The sequence below is a fragment of the Cyprinodon tularosa genome, unplaced genomic scaffold, assembly GCF_016077235.1.
Source record: "Cyprinodon tularosa strain WSP-4 unplaced genomic scaffold, ASM1607723v1 ctg66, whole genome shotgun sequence".
In the NCBI taxonomy this organism is placed as follows: domain Eukaryota; kingdom Metazoa; phylum Chordata; class Actinopteri; order Cyprinodontiformes; family Cyprinodontidae; genus Cyprinodon; species Cyprinodon tularosa.
Window position 1 is genome coordinate 313879 of NW_024039407.1, and position 16578 is coordinate 330456.

At 38.4% G+C, this 16578-nt stretch overlaps 1 protein-coding gene across 1 annotated transcript in view; it reads right to left on the reverse strand.

Annotated features, from left to right (window-relative positions):
• The window catches only part of itga5 (integrin, alpha 5 (fibronectin receptor, alpha polypeptide)), a 54714-nt gene extending 39740 nt beyond the window's left edge, over positions 1-14974 (reverse strand). The window contains exon 1 of the mRNA XM_038309273.1: positions 14570-14974. Within this exon, the coding sequence (XP_038165201.1) occupies positions 14570-14778 (209 nt within the window). The 5' untranslated portion in view covers positions 14779-14974. The remainder of the gene's footprint in view (positions 1-14569) is intronic.
• Positions 14975-16578: the final 1604 nt, after the last annotated feature.

Genomic DNA, 16578 nt, shown 5'->3' on the forward strand with positions numbered 1-16578 from the left:
CCATTTCCCGTCGCCCTCCAGACATATCCGCTGAAAGCAGCATGCCTATTTTACAACCCAGAGAGAAGTGTGCAGTTTCATTTTTTTACACAAGCAGAACATTTTAACAGGTTTCAGCTTTGTGTTTATATACCCCAACCGGTCACTGGAAACTGTTGCTATCACATGTGTACATGTGACGCTCACACATCAACTTCTTTTTTCTTTTTAAAGACGCAGAAGGAGATGCACTTGCATGGTCACACATTCTCCTGAGGGGCATGATTCAATAGAAAAACAAGAGAGCAGAACGGCTAAGTGGAGTCACATTCTTGTTTCTACAGCTGGGACGCTATAGACTTTATCCTTGGATTTCTACTATATGAGCAGAGGAAGGGCAGCCAACCACTTCCAACACTTAAGAGGGTGGTGGGTCTACAAGTGAGCCCGGGAGCATTAACAATCCTGCACGGATTTCAGAGATGAAAGTGATTTGCAAAAAGTTACCGACGATACGTTAATGTGTTCAGTCAAGATTTGGGCGAGGATAGGAATGAAAAAAAATGGCTGCCTCAGCGATGATGTCACTGCGGACACAATTGACCCAACAAGTACCAGACGCACTTCTTTCCATGTGGGTAACAGAGGAAAGGAACCATTGGCACCAGACATTGTCTGGGGGGCTTAAAAATCAGGAAAGACCCGCCCATTCCTGCTCTGGATCTTCCAATAGTATACAAATGTTTATTTTGGGGCTAAACTTAGCATCCTCCCCTCGAGGATAACAGCTACGCATGGCTCAGGAATCTGTAAAAAGGCACCATGATTTACATTGTGCTTAATTCCAGCATCTTCATAAATCACAGACATAAATCCCACATAAATCATCCATTACCTCTGATGAAGAAAGAAATGTAATCCAATAGGTTAAATGGAAAATATAACAGGGAAGTCAAAGAGAGGTTGTGGCAAAAGAACAAAACTCTAAAAGCTTTGCCACCTTTACAGCTTTTAAGACAACTTTTTTGAGAACAAAGAGATGAAACCACAGTTTTAAAAGAATTACAGTTGCTGTAGTTGCATTACCTCAAAAAAGAAACAGAACAATGATGGAGAAACATGTGGGGGAGAAAATCCCATTTGGTATCCAATTTGTTTGGTTTGGGGAAAAAGAAACAATGATGTTAATGTTAAAAAGCAAGCACAGGGACATCTCAGCAGAGCTACAATACTCAGAATCAATAACAGGTTTTCTCATATTGGTTTGTGAGTCATGGACCAACAAGGGGTAATGCCTTATTTTATGCTGACAGAGACGTTTTAAAATTGCATTCTTTTTTTCTCTAATATAATCCAAAGCAACTCTTTGCTTTTAGAATTTACCAAATCAGTTAATATAGACTGCATGTTTGTAATTTAATCTCTGTGTAAAAAAGAGTGATCAAAGTTTAGTGAAAAAATAGAGAAACAAACAGACCAAGGAATAGACCAAAAAGGTCAAAGATGAATTTTGTAAGAAATTAAAGCAGAGCTAGGTTACAGGACAATGTCTCAATATTTCAACATCTAATGGAGAATTGTTCAATCCATCATGGAGCCCTAGCAAGACAAACCAGAAACAGAGGGTGGATGGAGCTAAATATATACAACGATCCAGAAAAAAAGACTTTTAGCATCTAGAAATACAATTAATTTGTCAGATTAAATCATGATAAAAAGGGCCTAGTCAAAGCACACATGTAAACCCAAAAGAAAATCTACTCTATCCAAAGCTTTAATAACCAAAAATGATCTCTCTCCAGTCAGATGGCGACATGAGAATCGGCAAACCGCATGACTAGAGATCTGTGAAGATCGTTGAGTCATTCCCAAAAAGACTTGCAGATGTATTTCTGTCAAAATCAGTTATTCCAAAAAATGTTTACTCATTGGGTGGAACACAGATGCCCATCACAGTTTAGATCATTGCTAAAGAGACTGAAAAGTATACAGGCTATAATGGAATATCTGCTTCTTCCTATTTTTAAATCTACTTATTGAAACTTCAGACCAAGTATGCACACTTGTCCTTTGCAGCCCAACCGAATCTATTTGAGGAAAACATTTCAAAACATAAGAGCACAACAACACCAACTTTATCTCAGGCAAACATTAGAGGGGACGCTAGAGCAAACAGTGCAACTATGCAGCACATGACACCACTGGACACCACAGAGCAACAGGGTCATGGATAATACAAGGCCCAGCATTTTGTGTAGAACCAGTTATGACATGAGCCAAGAGCCACACACTTAAATGTGTCAAAACGCACAGAAATATATATAAAAAAGGAAAATTCAGTCGAAAATGTTTTAGTTAATACCTGCTAATTTCACTTGCTTACACTCTGATATACAGATGTGAAAAATACCATCTTGTTCTCACACACAAACAAACAGACTGATAGCAATCTGAAAGGTTTTGCAAACGAGGGTGAATTAGCATTTAATGAACCCTTATCTGGAGAGGATCTCACTTTTTCAAAATACCCCCACCCATCATACCTTTTCTAACTGTTGTGAGCTTAAACATCGGCTTTTGTGATGTTCGCATTTAACAAATCCCTGGCTCTAGCCGACTCAGCCTTGCATTACAAATTCCTTTGTGAGAGAAAGTGTGCTGAGATTGCCATGTAAAATTATCTAATTAGCTGAATGCAGGGGGGGGGGGGTTCCTTTGGTTCACTCAGTATCAGCCTGGACAAAAGATTTACTACAGCATGCATTTAAATAGATAATTTGTTTTGGGAAACCTTGTTATATATACATAGTTTAGCAATAATTTAAGTTTTAATTTATTCTCAGTCTAATTACCCTGTTAGAGGGGACACATATCAGAGCAGTGTTCTGCTGGCGAAATGCTTAAAGATTAAACGGATTTGCAGCTTTATCCATTTTATCAGCTGTCCCCCTGCAGCCACTAATCATTTCCACCACCCAGTTAACAATTAAGCATTCATTAAGCTACTGTAAATAATTTTGATGCAAGTCAGGAATGTGTAAACAATTCTTCTGTAACCGTCTCACTTAAGGACATTCTCTCCCTTAAAAAAAAAAAAAAATGTCTACCCACACTGTAATTGCCAGACTGTAACCACTATTTTATGTGGGGGTTTGAAAATGAAGGCTGATGCAGAGTGCTGGAACTCGCTGATGTGACATTATTGCGTGCAGCCGTGGCTAATACGGTTTATGATGAGGTTACAGGCTGAGGTTGTCAACAGGCAAATTCCAAACTTACACCCTCCCATTTAAGCCCAGCACCCCAACCTCTCTGCACGTTTAATTGTCTTCCATCCAGCTGCAAAGGCTGATGTCACTTGAACGCTATTATAACAGCTTTAAGGGAGAAACGGGGGGAGAATCTAAATCACATTTGTTAGGCCTTCCAGTGTCGACTGCAGTCACCATCTGCAGCCATAAACAAGGCTTAACAAATGCTGTGGCACATATACGAAGGAAAAAGGCAGGTGGTGAAAGCACTTGCAGCCTTCAAAACTCTGCATAACCTTAATAAAATGTCTGCTTCCACTCGTGCAACTTACACTGAACCATCAACACTTACTTAAACAATGGAGTGGTTCCATATCAGTAGAAAGGAGGGAGATGCAGCGACCCGATCTTAACCAGACTGCTTTTGAGTCATCAAGTGGCGAAATGGCAAGAGAAATTGCAGGAGTCTGTACATCCTGGGGTTTCGTTTTATTTCTAAAGTTAAAGGACTTATTACCCCCTCTTATAAAAGGGTTTTATTTTGTTATGATCTTTATTGCTTTTCTTTTAAATAAAAAAAATATTTTTTTTTTATCATATATATTTATACAAACTTTACTTTTCTTTCAAAGACATAAAAGCATCAGTTTGTATGTACAACATGAATTTATATTTTATTTAGCAAACATTAATCAATGTTTCATGTTCAGTGTTATAGGTGGCGCTAATAGAGCTGTTGCCCAGCAGATAGAAAGAAGGTCCTGGGTTCAGTCCCCGGCTTGGTACCTATCTTGGTCCCATGGAGGTGTGAGTTCTCTCTGGATCCTCCAGCTTCTTCCCACAGTTCCAAAACATGACCTGTTAGGTTAACTGATGACCACCTAAAGTGTGTGTATGTATTGTTGTGTGTTCCTGTGTTGCCCAGCGATGGATTGGTAACCTGTTCAAGGTTCTTCCAGCCCTTCACTCAAACACTGCGGGAGGTAGGCAGCAGCCCACTGAGACGCTGACGGACAATTATACTGAATTCTTCTCTAGCTGAGAAAGAACAAAACATGCTGCAGGCAAATAAAACATTGATCAGTTATTAGCAGTTATCGGTTATTCAATTGTCTTCAGCAGAATCTATGTTGTTTTTTTTGTAAAGGTTTTATCGTAGATCTATTCCTCTACTTTCATGCATTTCAATTTCAGTTCCCCATTAATCTTTATGTGACGAAAAACGTTTCCCGGTTCAATGAAAGTTATAGTTTTTAAAGAGAAATCTGCTAAAATCATAAACAGCACCTCCATCTGCACCTCCATCTGCAAAACGTCCTTCTTTCACCTCCGTAATATCTCTAAACTCCGTCCCTCCCTATCCCTCCCTGCTGCAGAGAAGCTCGTCCACGCCTTCGTCTCCTCCAGGCTGGATTACTGCAACGCTCTCCTCGTCGGGATCTCTGGCAGGAGCCTTCAGAAGCTCCAGTATGTACAGAACAGCGCTGCCAGGGTCCTGATGAGGGTGAGGAAACACCAGCACATCACTCCCATCCTTCACACTTTACACTGGCTGCCCATTCACGCCCGTATAGAGTACAAGATTCTTCTGCACACCCATCACTGTGTGCACGGTGCGGCCCCCATGTATCTCACTGAACTGCTCACACCACACACCTCTTCCCGGACCCGGTCAGGCCAACAGCACCGTCTGGCCCCACCCAGGACACGGCTAAAAACAATGGGCGACAGGGCCTTCGAAGCCGCAGCTCCCCGTCTGTGGAATGCCCTCCCAGACCACCTTAGGGCCCCACAGACGGTGGATTGTTTTAAGAAAGGACTAAAAACTTTCCTTTTTAGAAATTCCTACAATTGTTGATTTTAGATTTTCTTTAATAGGCTACGTATGCCTTTTAATGTATTGATTTTAATGACTGTCTTTTTACTCTGTTTTTAATGTTATGGTCTTTTAAACTTGTTTTGTAGCACTTTGAGATTTGAAATCAAATGTAAAGTGCATGATAAATAAAATTCATTATTATTATTATTATTACTTCAGAGTTTTACAAAAAAACTGAAGAGTGGCCACAATCCATTCCTACTACTGATGTATCAGAGAGTATGTAACTCGGGCTTAGACCAGCTGAATGAGTGATAAACAATAGAAAGTATGCAACGACTTATTCTAGACAGCATGGAGCCATATGAGCCGTCCCGTGTCCAAGGCCAGACAGAAGCTGTTTGAGTTCTTAGCACTGCTATATGGATGACCATCCACTCACATACAGACTCCGACAATAAAGTACAGGATGAAGGAGATGATGAGAGAAGCAGTGTCTGCTGGGATAGCGTGTGCCGACTACAGACAGTCTAGTTTGTTGAACTGCAGCCATATTTTCTATTCAGCATCACGTGGAGCTGGACCTTTGAGCCGTAACAACATAAAAAGGAGCTGAATTCTTGCAAGCCTTGAGCAAGTAGTGTCCTTACAAAGGAATAGAGCTTTCAATTTCCAAGGACGGACTTAAAAAGAAGGCGATCCGACTTTGATAAGATAAACAGCCAACTCTGCTCATGGTCTAAACCCAGATCAGAGTAAGAAAGAAATCTAGTTTCCTCAGTATTCTCCAAAGGGTAATGCAGTTAAGCAACAGGTGGCCTGGAAATGACTAGTGCTGCTATCTAAGGCATGCATGCCCTGCTGTTTATTGTTGCACAGGATAAATCTAAAGATTTACAGAATAAATAAATAATGGTTTTAACTTTTATACAAATCAGCAGTTTTGAAAGCTCTAGTCTGTTAAAAGAATTAGCAAGTTTACATCGACCATATTTACCATCTTTATTTTTTCATAATCTGAACATTTCATCTGGGACCAATCAGTTGACTTCCTGCCGTCTAAATGGGTACATTAAGAGTGAGAAAAGTCACAGCTGCCAACATATTTCAGGACTGAGGTGTGGCATGTAGGACATTCAAACTATACTGTTACTGCTCAGATTGTTTTGTAGACTTTTTCTCTCAAGCCAAAGTTTACCACCCCCATCAGGAGCCATTACGCCATTCCCCAATCGTCTCCTGCCGGGGGTTTAACAGCTTGGAGCTTCACACCTCTCCACAATGGTCACTTCAGGGGGTCCAATGCTCTCACCTCAGGATAGAGAGGCTGTTGTATTAAAAGGAGCAATGCTAGGGTATGGGGGTTGCAGCTGTCTGAGAATTTAGCTTTAACCTAATCCTGCCCTTCATGTTCCCGCACACACCCATACAGTTCCTTTGCAAAAGTATTCATATATTTGACAATTTTCACATTTTGCAACATCAAATCTGCAATTTCAAATTATTATAATAACATTTTAGGTTATGGAGAAACACAAAGTACTGCATAACTCTGAACTGGAAAGAGAAAAAAATCGTTTTCAAAACAATCTGCAAGAAAATCTTGGAAAAGTTTGGTGCTCCCGATAACAAATCTAAAACGACAGATAAGAAGTTGTTTTCTAGAATTAATCTTTAAAGCATAAGCAGTTTGTTAAGAGAAGATAAGTGAACAGACAAAAAAAAAAAAAACAGAGCAGATAGGTCAGAGAATAGGTAAGTAGAGCTAGCAGCAATATCTCAAGCTCTAAACATCTAACAAAAACCTTGAAAACCCACTAAAACATGGGGAGTGAAAGTGGTAGTCAGAGAAGTTTCCACAGGTAAAGGATAATTCTGGAGAAGCTGTATAGGTTTACAGTTAGGCAATGCAATATTTTCCTGCATCCCGAAATTGTAAAAAAAAAAAAGAAAAAAAAAGATTACTGGAAGTCTTTCTTGCAGTTTGGCATAGGAAAGGAACGAGTGTAGAGGAAGGCACAGGATTAGGATGATGACACATCATCCTAAACAAAACATTCATGTTATGAAGCATGGTATCAACAGTATTATTCTATGTAGACTTTTTTGAAGCAAGAATGGGAGTAATAGATGATGGGAAGATGGAGCTCAGGGAAATTTTAAACAAACATACTGTTTGCTCACTGCTATAGAAATGCAATTGAATACTTGAGAATTCCTGCTTACATATACACCTCTGCAAAACTAATTAGGGACCTTTTTTTTTCTTTTCAAAGAACATTGGGCAAAATGTTGCCTGAAGAGCTGAAGTGGCAGATTCTACAAAAGGGGGTTCTACAAAGAGTTTTAACCTCCCAGTGATGCCCAAATGCCTTGTAGAAGTAGACAGATTGGGTTTAAATACTTTTACGAAGCACAGTGCATACAAACAGAAAGTCATCAAATGAACTGCCAAAGGCCATGTGCCGTTTCCATATAAAAGCCTTAAAAGCCTTCTAATTTTAACTTTGCTGACTAAACAAACAGTGACGTCATACAATAGAGCGGCTGCGATGTAAAGGATAGCCCTTCATCAAATTACCACTGACGTGAGTCATTTTTGAGAGCAGGAGACTGAAGTTAAAACAAACCATGCCTTACAGGCAAACGAAGATTAAATCCAGCAAAGTATGAGTTAGAAAGACCCCAACCACTGGCCGACTCCATTCCACAGTAGACCTGATGACCTTGGGGCATTTCCCAAGTAATACAGCAGACCCTTTAAAAACTTCATCACAATCTACACAAAATACGACACATAGTTTAGTATGTAAACCATTTTGCAGAAGAAAGGTAGTGAAACTATTCTGTATATGCAGAAAAAATCCCCAATCATTTTGTGTCCATACCTGTATGGACACAAAATTTGAAAACTGAATCTGCTCAATAGAGGGTCAGCATAATGTAAGAAAAAAACAAAGTAACTGCAAGACCATCTCCAAAAGAATATAGTAAATAACATTAATCATCAGAGAAAAGTGTTCTGTCTTCATGCAACAAGGACCTGTATGAGAGAAAGTTTGGCAACCCAAATAGACAAGATGTGTTCCTGCAGCGCAAACATTCACTGGTTTGATTTAGAAAAAGGTCCAGAGAAAGGGACACCAGAGAAAACAATAATAAAGTCGGAGTTGATCTTACATAAAGAGAGGCTTTTAAAGGGACAAGGGGAAGAAAAATGGCAGCAGATTTACCAGCCAAAGTAGTCCTTGATCCAAAGTCAATATTAGCTCAATTCTAATCCTATTTGAGAGGGTAACCTCTAGAAGTCCCAAATGTGGTCAGGCTGAGTTATGTTTATACTAGTTGCTGCATCTGCTTCAGGTCAATTGGCCCCGTGGTCAATTCACGCTTTTTCCTACCAAAACTTTGCTGTTTTATCCATTCTCACTTCCATTTCTATAGCCGTGAGCAAACTAATTTGTACCCATGTACTTAAGGATGTCATTAATATTTTAGAAAAATTATTTAAAACAAAAATACTCAGATTTCAAAAATAATTTAGGTATGTGTTATTCTTGATTTTGTTTTATTAGATCAAACTTCCATTTATCTGTTGTCCAGATCCTTTCCATCTTGCAACATATGTCATTAACTTTGAATTTATCTGTTCGATTCAATCACATAAATAAAGAACTACACAAAACTGAACTGATTTGATTCCTAACCTAGCTTTAGCAAGTTGATGCCAAATAATCAACTTAATCCAACTTTAAATGAGCTCATTGATGGATGTAATTTATTAGTTTCGAAGGACTGCATTTCTTTACAGCACTACTGGTAATATTTGAAGCAATATCAATAGATTATTTGAGGTAAAGCGAGAATTATGCATTCTGTTGTGAAAGTACAAACTGACAGGTGTTCCATACAAAACATATGGACCAATCCACTTCACACCCAAAGACTTATGTGTAATATAACCATAAGGCATAAGGGGACATAACAGCTAATAAACAAAATGACTTTATATTGAGAGGCTAGTCATTTTGCACATTTGATGTTTCATGTCTTTATGGTTTTGGATGTTTTGTTGCCAATTTTGTTAGGGCACAAAACGGACCAATCTCCTTACGTCATTTTGGACTGGGCATGTATCAGTTCTTACTTTAATGACAGAAAATCAATAAATAAATCTTTTACATGCTTATAGCCAAATGTAAAGAACTTTTGTTTTAAATATCTAGTGAATAATATCTATTTGCTTGCTTTGCATTTCAATTTGGGTTGACAATCCATCATATTTCCTGAGAGTTGACAGTGCAAATGAAGATCACCAATAAATCCAGTGCAGTACTAAAATACCCCCCCAAAAAAATAAATAAAATAGAGCTCCTAAATTTTTTACTATGTAAAAAAGATTTATATGCACAGGGTCAAGTATATAAGTACAAACTGGTTCATTTACAGTTTAAAAACAGCCATGGAGAAGTACCAAATAATTGTTGAAAAATGCAAAAGAAGCAAGTTAAACTAATCACATTATCTTGAAACCTAATAGACTTTAGAAAAAAAACACATGAACTTGCCTTAAAGTGTCCATATAGACTTGGTCTGTTATAAATTAAAGCCTTTAACCTGTGACCTTTGCTATCTCTCTAAAAGCCCAATTCTTTATCACTGCTTGGCTCAGGAGCAACAGTGGAACCAGGTACAACAGTCTGACTATCAGCTGTTAAACAGAAAACAGAAAAAAAAATAATCCTGTGAGAAGACGTTTCACTCTTCTGAGATTAAAATGAATGAAGACAACAGATAATATCTGCCCACCTCCTTTCCCTTGCATACATTGGAGGCCTGCCACACAGTCCACAGAGGCTATCCTCCGGCGATCTACCATGGAGGGCCGACTGTTCAAATTGAATTTTATGACCAAGCCTTAAGGGCATGAGAGATCCTCATATATAAACCTGTTGTCAAGGATAAGTATCGAGCTGGATAAATCTAGCCTTTCATAGAGCATCTAGGCACAGGAAAAGGGTTTTCTTTCTATCTTGCTCTGTCCTCACACCTGCGTTCAATACTGGTCTGTCTCTAAGAAAAACTTTGTAATGTCAGTTAGAAAAATTGCTCCTGCCTGGATTGTCTTTAGTAGTACTCAAAAGAAATTCTTCCTTAAACCTTTTTAAACCTCCACTAAATAAATGTATAAAAAGCGTATTACCGTAATAAGCAACAGTAAGAGTTGTTAACAATCAGGATAACACTGATATTCTGCAAACAGAAATGACACAAAGGTTCAGTGGAAAAATCTGTTTGGATTTAGATTAGAAATTTAAGCATGGATCTAGCAATGATACCAACTCCAACTGAGGCTACAGCAACACAATGCAGGAGATGGGATTCATGCAAAAAGGTTTAAAGGTGAAACCGGACAAAGTTGAAGGATGATGTAATATTAATGCAACCCCAGTAAGGGGAATGATGACTCTGTCACACAAGTTAATGAAGTAAAAAGAGAAAGAAGAGTAAAGGGCAAACTATATATCTAAGGGTGAGAAAAGAGGTGGTTAGACAGAAGACATGGCGGTCCACAAAAAGTCTGTAGAGGAGCCCAATGAAATTGGTTAATAAAACTCAATAAACAGAATAACTTTTGAAATTAAACTGGAACTCTGAAGGCTTTAAATATTGTTGGTTTTACCAACGTTTCAACTGTTTGTAGGACACATTGAAACATTGAGCGGGTGAGGCCTTAATCCATTTCCTTTTGCATATTTGTAAACAAAACAGAAAATAAAAGTGGTTTTATTCAAGGACAAGCTAACTACCATTAGCAGCGTAAAGTAACAATGCATTAGTTTACACTGATGATCACGTGTGTATAAAAGTTTTAGATAAAGATAGAAAACTGCAGAAAGTGAAAAGAAATTGTTTGTTACAGCAGCCATCTTAACGTTTTTTGAAGTTGGTAATCATGTTGGATTTTGAGGTCAGGATTGGAAATTTCTCATCTGAATTTTTGATATTGGGAACTTCCCATCTATTTTTTCCAACTTGGAAGTTTCATGTTTTGTTTTGTTTTTTTCAGAAATCTGAACGCACAAAGAAGTCAAATCTTATTGGTTCAACATTGTTATTTTTTCTTCTTTGTCTTTCTAAGGAGAAGACAACAACAAATGAGTATTGTAAAAAAAAGTTTTTAAAACTATGTCAACAGAAAGGTTCTTTGCAAAGCCTTTTATTTATAGTAGCAATATCTGTGACGGTCCGACTTGAAATAAATGTGGGTTGTTTTTTATGTAAAGGCATAAAAATGTCATCCTGGCGGCTGGTACTGGGCGTATAGCAGAAACCCTGACAAGAAGCTTTCTCTACAACCCTGAACTGACCTCAGTGGGTTCCCAGCTACTCCCCCACTCCTCGTGTCTCCAAAACGCAGTTGTGGATGATGAGTTGGTGAGAGATGAGATAAAAGAAGCTTCATGTCTGATATGGTGTGATGAATAAATCCTCAAAAACTGTGGATGAAAGGTGGCAGATACGTGTGGTTCGCAGATAAAGGAATGAGTCACCGATTTAATCCTGCCTTCTGAGTCCTTTTTTGTTTGACGTTTGACAGTAATACATATTACTGAAAGAAAAATTACAGAGCAATGAGCTGTAGGAAATTTCTGTCCATTAGAACATTAATCCTGCTTTGAACATAGAAACCACTGTCTAGAGTCCTTAGAGTACATTTCTGTTCATATTTTAAAGCAAAATAAACATCCATTTGAACCAAGGAAATGCCTTATAATAACCTTATAAATACCATTTTTTGTCACCACGCATAAAGTACATCAGTGAGCTCTCTTGCTGGAAAAGTTACAAATGCAGATAAAAATGGGAGAACAATGTAAACAGGTCAAGAGCAAAAAAAGCAATCCCTCCGGAGGAAGAACGCTTTGTTTCAGGATTATAAAGCAGTTCAGATCTTGTAATTGAGGGAAGGAACAACACTAACCTGAGGGGTAGGGACACAGTTCAGGCGGGCAGCCAACAGCCAGACCAGTGAGAGTGACTTTAGGTTTTGTTTAGCAGGCAAGAAATGTCTTTTTTAATCAGTTTTTAAATGTAATGATTAGGGTATTCAAAAGTATCGATACTGAAACGTTGTATCAGGATACAATACTCATTGTATCCTAGTATCGATACAGCCATCTAAAGTGCAGAATAGTGGAAAATGCACTTTCTGAACACTGTGATTGAATAATTTTGTGTATTTTTCAGTTTCAGAGTTTTTTTGTAACAGGTGCAGCTGCTGAGAAGGATTTTTGTTTAACTGGTTTGGCAGTGTCGTTGTTATCTCTGCAAAACATAGCCAAGGAAGGAACACTTAAATTTAATTTTGTAAGTTTTTTTTTTTATCAAGCTTGCTTAATATTGTGCACAGCAAACAACCTCAAAATATTATTCTTATTGTTTTTTTATTTATTTATTGTATTTTTTAGTAATTAAAATATTTCTGTTGAATTTTAGAGTCTTTTTTTTTATTCTTGTGGTATCGAAAATGGTATCGAGTATAGAATATTTTACTTAGTATCGTTATCGAGTTGAAAAGTTTAGTATTGTGACAACACTAGTAATGATTAGTCCATCACATCTCAACCAACTCTGATTAGATTCATGTAATAACTGCTCTCTCCAAACCTGGCATGTTTAGCCATAATAATCAGCTTATCTTAGACTTTTACCTTTGTATCTGACCAACTAAAAGGAGAATGGTGTTTGATGGAGGCTAGACTCTGATTATGAATACAAATTTATTTTAAAAAGTTGGGTTTTATGGGGTTAGTTATTTGGAGGGATGTGTTGACACATGACTTTTCACATCAGAGTAACAATCCCAATCAGAACAAGCGTCAAGTTACATTTTTGGTCATGAGCATTTATTCACTCCTTCTGGTGATTTTACAGGCAGACAGGCACGTGGCACTTTTGTAATACCTCAACGGGTTCCAGTTGTTCCGATGTTCACACTGATGCTATCAGACATTTCTTTTTACTTGCTCCTCATCTTTGAAAAATGACCATAAACTTTATAACCTGGAGACTTTTTTATCAGGTCGACACTGTGTTATTCTTATAGCCTAAGTTTGTTGCAACTAACGTAGCGTCATTCCTCTGGCAAGTTTTAGCTCACTTTAGAGGTTTCCTCCCCAGTTTGTACATGTAATTGGAGTCTAATAAAACCATGTAAGCAATAGGACTACACACCAGTGAAAAGAAAACAATGACGTAGGCCATTTACGTGGAGGTGTCTCCGCTGTAAAAGTTCAGATTAACTCATCGGTAAAATGACGCCTACCATGTGTCTGGGACTTAAAGTTATGAGGGGAGGTGATGGGGAGAGGGGCGAGACAGTGGGGGAAGGTCTGGGCGATGGATGAATTAAAAACCCCTGCAGAATGACATCAGCATTAGAGGGAGTAGAGGGGTGGGTGTGGGAGAGGCAGATAGGTTTATGCAAACAACTGTCACCTCTTAAATCATACCATTCTCCTTAAGCCCTCGTTTCCCAAGAGGAAAAATTAGGACAAATAGGAAGAGGCTTTTAAAGAGACAGTGAAGGCCAGAGATAAGTGGAGGAGATGCAGAGGTGGAGTCTGAGGGTCTAGGGTCCAAAGGGAGGGGAAACAGGGAAACCAAGGCTGATGCTGGCAGCCCACACACCACAAAGCCCTTTCTCAAATCCCAGCATGCCGGCTGGTCAAACAGCCCTCAGGAAGTCTTTCATGTCTAAGTGAAACTTTTGTTAACAACAACTCAAACAACATCCAAGGCTCCGCCATAAAATAACAGTGATACAAATGCATAGATTAGACACAAACTAAAATTACAACCCCCCCTCAAACCCGTTGATTTTCCACTCCCCACAGACCACTGGGGTATTAGATATGACCACAGGCATGAATGCAAAAGTTGAAATTCCAAAAAAAAGGACTGATGCCAAAAGCCTCTCAGGAAGAATGCTGAGACAGTCACTGCATGCTGAGTGGCACAGGGATCACATCTCCTCTGAGAAAGGAGGAGCATTTCTTACAAAGGAAACTGGATTACTGAACGTCATTATGATAAAATGTTAGAAACAGCTCACTCTGTTGGATAATAAGATTAGATTTAATTAAAAAATATAAATAAATTATTCCTCTTTCAGAATCTTTTTTCCCTCTTGACCTCTCATTCATACTGTAAATGTCTGTTTTGTTTTCCAACATTTATTCAATCTGATCACTAGCTTGATGTCCTGGAGATATTAAATTAGTTGTAATCATGGGGAGAGTGTGGGTAGGAGTAAAACGTGTCCATAAGAGCACAGCTGGAAAGTAAGACTGGATAAATCTGACATTGTTTCCTATGATAAAGTTGATCTTTATTACGCGCACTGATTACGCGCAACTATTTGCATTTATAAAGCCAGTCCAGCTGAGGGGGACATGTCTTTAACTTTACTGCAACGTTAGATTGTGAACTTTTTTATTATTTGCAAGCAACTCACCTGGAGGATTCAGACAAATAAAAGTCAACAGCATATCCGAAGTAGCTCCCTTCTGGTCCGCTATAAACAGCTGGGTTCTCCAAGTCCAGGTTGAACGCCTCGCAGACAGGCCGAGAGAAAGTGGCCAACAGCCCGATGATGCACACGGACGAGCGGAGGAAGAAGCCAGCTGTCCCCGGCGTCTTTACGCGTAGCCGCTTGGAGACCATTGTTACCAAAGTAAAAAAAAATCCTCTAAAGTTTGGGTGAAATACAGTCCAAGGTTGCTTTATGACTAAACCGAATATGAATCCTGAACAGTTGAGAGTTAAATATGCATCTCTTTGACCGCGCAGGATCTCATTAGCGCTCCTCTGCCGCGTCCTCTCGCCTTCACTCTCTCAGATCCACTCCAGACGCACGCCCACTCTGCTCACCCAATCACCCCGACACGCAGGGAGTTCCCAAAGCAAAGTTTGGAAAAGGAGGAGGGGTTTGTGATTCCCTGGAAAGAAAAAAAAAGTAACTTCAGATCCACTAACCCACCTACATTACAGCTGGTCAAAGTATAGAGGGAAAGATTATGTCCCAAATGAACAATGGATCCCCAATCTTTGTTTTTGGTTTTATCTCTCTCTTATCCTCAGCTTTTCAGATCAGAGCTATTGGTTGTAAAGGAATCCTGATAAGTGATGGAAAAGAAGCGGCCTCTAGTCAAACCAAGCACCAGAAACACTGGATATTGAACAGAGCCGCCAACATAAATTTTTAAAAGGTGCCCAATTGGTAGTAATGTTGGAGAAGGGGGGTATTTTTGTTAAAAAAAATAGACTGATCATTAATCAACCAATATTTTCGGCTGCTTTACTCTAGGGGACCCAAACTGACATAACCAAAAATCAAAGCAGAAATGTTTATACTCTATATATCTTTTCCTACTTATACATGCATTTTCATATGAAAAAATGTATACATTTTTTTTTCCAATTCTGCCACCTATTATATTATTTTCATTTTGACATTTTATTATGTAAATGGAGAAAATGAAAGCAGCATTGGTCTAAAAAAAATCGTCTCCTCCCAAAACAAACTGCCAGGAAACATTGGGGATCAGTTAGACTGATGTCAAAATAATTGGCATTTTAAAATAAAATTTTGGTGCTTAATCTCTAATTTCCGCTGTAGGTAATCCATTCAGTTTTCACTTTACAAGCCAGCCAAATTGCATCAACTCATTCAGAAATACCGGAGAGACAAAGACACGCTGAAGTTCAAACTGAACGTTATAGAAGGGTAGAAAGTTGATTCAAATAATGTAGCATAATTATATAAGTAGCCACTGCATCATACTCTTGTTAACAGCCACCCAAAAAAACAGCAATCTGAATATTTTGTCAAACAGTGAAGCAGGGCCAGCCCAAGCATCAATGGGGCCCTAAGCACAGTTTGTTTTTAGGGCCCTCTATTTCTGCCAATAATATCTATTTCTGCAGTCGACAGTCAGATGATCAGTTTTTTCTCAAATTTACATAAACATTTTTTGCATCTCAGGGCTATGTACATTCTCCCATTTCTATGCATCATCTAATGTTAATATAGATATATATCGTTTTCCAAATAGTAATGATTATTACATGCTTACAGATATTTTAATGTAGATAACTAATAATTATATTACATAATTATATTATATAACTGAGCTTTTTGTTAGTGCATCTATATTTATTGATTTAAATAAAATAATCATTAAAAAAGTATTGTTTTTGCAGGCCCTCTAGTTGCCTAGGGCAGTTGCTTAGTTTTCTTATGCCTTGGACCGGCCCTGTAGTGAAGCATGAACAGGCACCTTCTTAAAAATATCTACTGAGCAAGAGAGGTGATTAAAAAAGTAGACTGATTAAGCCTGGCAGCTTTGTTTCATCATAATTTTAAAAATGCTTATGGGCTAAAATGATAAGATCTTAATGTGTTTTGATGAGCTAAATAAAATCAAGAACTGGCAGATCTTAAAAAGCCACTAAAAGATGCTC